Source organism: Cariama cristata, unplaced genomic scaffold (assembly GCF_000690535.1).
Source record: "Cariama cristata isolate BGI_N322 unplaced genomic scaffold, ASM69053v1 scaffold9394, whole genome shotgun sequence".
Lineage (NCBI taxonomy): Eukaryota > Metazoa > Chordata > Aves > Cariamiformes > Cariamidae > Cariama > Cariama cristata.
In genome coordinates this window covers 73,452-79,021 of record NW_009612339.1, presented here as the reverse complement: position 1 = coordinate 79,021, position 5,570 = coordinate 73,452, and the positions used below count along the sequence as shown (strand labels likewise).

Below are 5,570 nucleotides of genomic sequence, written 5' to 3'. Positions count from 1 at the left end.
GTGAAGGGGCAGGATCCTGTCCCTTTGGTGATAGCCAGCTATGATCCGGGCTGGGCAGCCAGTGGGAGCAGAGCTGAGACTGGTAGCAAGCAAGGAACAGGTCTCAGCAGACAAGAAAGATTGAGAGAGCACGTCTAGAAGCTGAGAGGTGGCAGCTGGGATGTGGAGGGGAGGATGGAGGCGAAGGGATGCATGGGCCGAGGATGTCGCTTGGATGGGCTGTTGGCCTTAGGCAGAAAAGAATCTGGGACAAAAGCTGGTGGAAGGAATCTGCTATAAAAAGGTTTAGAGGTTGCTTGGAATTATCTTGATGGGGATGTTTGGGGCAGGATATGGTAATGGGGTTGGGGAAGAGGACGGTAGGTCTGGCACAGGGCTGGGGCAGGGGAATACAAAGTAGGTTTCCCTGGAAGTCAGCAACTTGGGGTGTGAGGGGTTGTGCTGGGAAAGAGCTTCAGCCTGGAGGAGCCAGGGGTTGATTTCCATGTCAGGAGATCTACAGAGTGGGATGTATTCCTGGGGAGTGGCTCCCCATCTCCACACACCTGCCCACCCCCTACACACCACCACTGCTCCCAGCAGGACAGGGCTCTTCCCACTGGCTGACACACACCCCTTTGCCAGGGTTGGGGGCAAACAAGGTGCCAGGAGAGAGCACAGAGCCCACCCTGCAGTTCTGCACCCCTCCAGTCACTGCTCCTGTGGGGAGGATGCCACAGCCCCATCGCTTGCCCAAGTCCCAGGAAGAGTCCCAAGGACCTGTGTGTGGGTCTTGGGAACAAGGTGCCCAGGGACAGCTCGTGGCTCGTGATGCCGCATTTCGTCTGGGCAAGGAGCGGCTCAGTACAAAAGGGAACGGATACAGACAGCTACGCTAGCCCTTTTATCATTTGGGATCCTACTTCTAACGTGTGTAAATACATCTGGGTGTCAGCTCTCCCCTCCCCTTTGAGATGGCATAACTCATAGTTTCAACGGATTTCTCTGGTAGAGACCAGACCCACGTATTGCAGTCGTTATTCGAGCCAAATTAATGCTCACGTAGATGGCACTTGCTTTTGGAAAGGATAGTAGCTACACACTGGTGTTGACTACTATGCTGATTAATGAATAAGATACTGATTAGTGCCTACTGCCTCTGTAAACTAGCATTTACAAAACCATACAGTTAGTGTAGGGGTGGGACATGCTTTGTTTGTTTGCTTTTTTAAATAACCTAGTAATATGTTCATTCAGACAGATATTTTTACCATAACTCAATTTCACTTGGAGATTACACTATTTTTATTGAAACTTTCTCTATGCTTACTTTCAAAGAGCTAAAGTTTCTTACTTATAAATACTCAGTTTAACTCCCCTATAAACTTCTCTTGCTTTAATAGTGAATTAAAAATAGGAGTTAACTTAGAGTTTTAAAAGTTACTTGATTATAAATTCTTCCTGAAAGATCCCTGCATGTATCAATTGTTATGTTGTAATTAAAAGCTAGAAGAAATATTTATTTCATTTGCTCTTAAAATACATTGATTCTGCCCTTCATCTCTGCCAAAAAAATAAGTCCAAGTACTGCTGAAAATTGTATTTTTTCTGGAAAGAGGAACAGATACCTATCCAAAAAGTCAACCCGAAACTACATTTTACAAAAATGAAATCATTCATTGACTGTAATATTCTGCACATGGTATATGCTCATACTTTCAGTATTTCTAGGCTGAAACTGCTTGTAATGTTTTGCTGTAAACCTGAATCTAATACAAGTGAGAGGCTGCTTTAATGTTTTAAGGAGCAGTTCTCTTAGATGCAAAGGCATTGAAGACAGCCTGGGAGACACAATCTGTGCAATGCTGCTCTTTATTGTCACAGGTACAGAGTTCTGATGTGGCAAGGCTGCACACTCAGGTCATCGAACATTTACCGATCAGAAAGGACTTCTCAGTCTCTAAAATGGTTACAAATGTTTTTTTTGTCAAACGCACTCATTATAAGCAGTCTGATCTCAATGGAGTCCTACTATTTTATTTGGGGTAATAATGGCAAAGTCTTACCAACTGTTGATGGAGATACCATGGGGTTAATTTATATTCACGTTGGAAAAGCAAGGCAGCGCTCCCTCCCAACTCTGACAGATCCCACGAGTCTTTTCAATAGTTGATTGTCAGGTTGTCTCGATCTATAGCTTAGCGCTGACAACAGCTCACAGTTTATTTGCAGCTTTGAAGCCTGGTCCTATAGTGTTTCTCTTCTGACATGAGATGAATAAAGGTGTCACTGTGGGAGACTTTTAGCCGGCTGCTATAAAAAGGACCCTCATTGCCTTCCCTCGCAAGATCCTCTATTTCACTTCTGGAGCTTGCAGCTTTTCCCTCGGCTGAGTTTAGCTCCATCAGCTCCAATTCGTGCTTGGCAGCTGTTTCTAAAACTCTCTGTTTGTTATAATACCTGACAAAGTTGTTAATGATGGGATGGATGGGAAGGGCGATGGCTATCACCCCACAAAGAAAACTGATGGCAGCATTCAGTTTTCCTAGTGTTGTTTTAGGGTATATGTCTCCATATCCAACTGTGGTCATGGTAATGATTGCCCACCAAAACGACTGAGGGATGCTTTTAAATAAAGTTTCGGGATGACTTTGCTCCATGGTATAACCCAGGGCAGAAAAGACAAAGATTCCAACAGCTAAGTACATGAGGAGCAGCCCGAGCTCCTTAAAGCTGCGTTTCAGGGCATACGTTAGAGTCTGGAGCCCCGAGGAGTGCCGTGCAAGCTTGAAAATCCTTGCGATCCTCATGATGCGCAGCGCCTGGACAGCCTGCTGGACATTGCTCAGCTCCATGAGTTTGGCTCCTAAGTGGGTCAAGGTCAGGCTGACATAGAAAGGAAGTATTGCTAGCACATCGACAATGTTCATGAAGGACAGGGCAAAGTAGAGTTTGTTGGGAGAGGAGATTAGCCTCAGCACGTACTCCACGGTAAACCAGCCTATACAGGCTGTCTCTATGCTGTCCAGAGTCGGGTGCTCCATGCGGTTCCCCTCCGCATCCACGACCTGTAGGTCTGGGATGGTCCCCACACACATCACGACAGAGGAGATCAAAATAAACAGAAAGGACAGAACAGCGATCACTCGAGCTGGGTAGGATGATTCTGGTTTCTCCAGAAATTTCCAGATGTATTTTTGACACCTTTTCCAACGACTTTCTGAGGCATCTACTCCCAAGTCATCCAGAATCAGTTGCACCCTTCGGGCTATTTCTTCTAGTTCCTCCTTTTTTTCACTTAGATGAGTTTTGCAGCAGTCATCCAAAAATTTCAGATCCACTTTCCAAAATTCCATTTCATTCTTGAAGCATATGGGGCATATCCCTTTCTTCATGTGAATTTCCCCAAAGTAGTACACATCAATAATGCATTTGAAAGCATCCGGATCTCTGTCAAAGTAAAACTCTCTCTTTCCAGGGTCATAGTCATCACAGAGGGAGAATATGCTATCGTATCCCCCTGACAAACAGTTGATCAGCTCTGCCAGCCGTGTTTCTGGGTATTGATTCAGGTTATCCCCATAGAACACCTGCCTTACCCCACCGACATTGACTACAATCTCTGTTTCTTCATTTTTTTCCGATCCATCAGTGTCCACATCTGGAAACCTAGAGTCACCTGCCATTTTAATTGTATTAGCTTTTATTTGATTTTTAGCCTGTTGTTTGGTTTCAAAGCTTTGTGGTTTTAATTCCTCATGAAAGCTAATCAGCACCGAGTCAGCTCTATTACAAACGTTACCAAACTGACCCGGAGTCGTGGTGGGAAAGGTTACAGAAATAAACCTGCGGTCAGGAAACCCTCGTGAGGTACGCAACAAGCTGCGGGGAAAAAACAAGTCATGGGGCTGCTGCGCCTGCAAGCAGGGTGTTAGAAAGCTCCAGGAGATTTGAAAGAGAAGAAACCATTTAATAAAACTCACCCCTCTGTTCAGTACTCGAGAGTCTTTTCAGGTCCCATTCTCTCTCTAAAAGTGATATTTATTCACAGGTTGGAAGTCACGGCCGAGAAATAAATCCTGCGCTCTGATTAACGCAACGTGCAGTGAGGGACAGTTCTCAGGGAGACCATCGGCAGGGTGAGCCCACAGAAAACTGTTGCGGTTTCTCTCTTCGATTCCACAGATTTCCCTAGAAAGCTGCTTTTGAAATTTTGTTTCTCTTTCCGTTTTCTTTTTACTTTAAGGTCTTCCAGAGTTTATCTGCTGACTCTGGCGCACAGTCGGTGCAAGCGTGCAGAGGAGAAACTTGCGCCTCTCTCCCCTCCGCTGCTCCCCGGCACAATAGGGAGCGCGGGCTGCGCGGAGTCCTTTCCAAACTCTGCCCTCTGCTGGTGACACCCGGCACAGCACCAGCTGCGCGCACACCACAGCTCAGCTATTCACACGCCTGCCCAGCTCCAAAATCATGTTTCTATACCGCCATGCACTCCACTGATTTTTAAAACCTTTTTTTTTTTTAATCAAATACAAAACATAATCGTGTATGAAGTCATTCCGAGCTGCAGAAAGACGTCCAAACATTTTCTTCTGATGGCAGAAGGCAGAGGAAAAAATACTGCGCTTTGGAATAAATGTACAACACAAATCTGGCTTTCGAGCAAAGCTACAGTAATACTCTGTCAGGACACGGAGTTACTGGAGATTTGTACTGGTGTCATTGAGAATCAAGCAAACCATAAAGTTTTTGTTGCAGCTGTGGAGCAAAACTTTCCCTGCGTTCTGTGCACGTTTCCCAAAGCTCTGCGTCCTCAGTTTTAGCCGTGTTTTCTCAATCTGCGGTCAACTGACCCTGACGAAGGTTTGAGTAATTTACAACATCTACGATGATTTCTTGATGAATGCTACTTACCAGCTACAGCGCTTTGTACTTCATCCAGCACTTAACAAGTAGGAGTAGAATAGCAAGCATTTCCTTTTAACTTTCTTTTCTCCATATTCCAGGATTTGATGGGCATTTTTTCCCTGGACCCTTACATGCAGGAAGACCTATCACCGTGCTCTTAAATGCTTAAATCTGACTATACAGTTCATTTTAGTGAGTCCTGAGGGCTCTAATCCAGTAAAACCCGCAGTTAAGTAGTTAGCCAATTCTTGCCACAGCAGAACGATCTATACCAGCAAGTTTCGATCTTTTCCAATTTAGTGATTTCTGAAAAGCTTCTAACTGGAGGGGAATAGAGACAGGGAAATCTGATGGGTAGTTCTTGCTTCTCTAGGCTCATGCCCATACTGAGAGAAAGGTGAGAGCTGTGATGTGCCCACTGTCCTCATGCCTGTGTCATCCAGCAAGGGCGATGCATCCTGGTGAGCATGCTGTGCTCCATTTCCACTCCCTTGCTGGAAATTTATGGGGGATTAGTCAGAGGTTGTGCACCAGACCTCATCTTGAATGGAATATGCGCATAGCCTCAAGTATCTGATGAATACCCCTTGGAAGTAGTTCAGGATGCTTGGGGGTGCACAAGCCATGAGTTAAAATCACTGATCCAGCCCCTTCCCAGACCTCCCAATGACCTTCCTTGTCCCTGA

General features: G+C 45.5%; 1 protein-coding gene across 1 annotated transcript; it reads right to left on the bottom strand.

Annotated features, from left to right (window-relative positions):
• Positions 1 to 1,828: 1,828 nt before the first annotated feature.
• Positions 1,829 to 4,064, bottom strand: KCNF1 (potassium voltage-gated channel, subfamily F, member 1). Its single transcript, XM_009698578.1, has 2 exons — positions 3,963 to 4,064; positions 1,829 to 3,896 (listed from the first exon to the last, which is right to left on the bottom strand). The coding sequence occupies exon 2, from the start codon at positions 3,663 to 3,665 to the stop codon at positions 2,202 to 2,204; it is 1,464 nt and encodes a 487-aa protein (XP_009696880.1). The 5' UTR covers positions 3,666 to 3,896; positions 3,963 to 4,064; the 3' UTR covers positions 1,829 to 2,201.
• Positions 4,065 to 5,570: the final 1,506 nt, after the last annotated feature.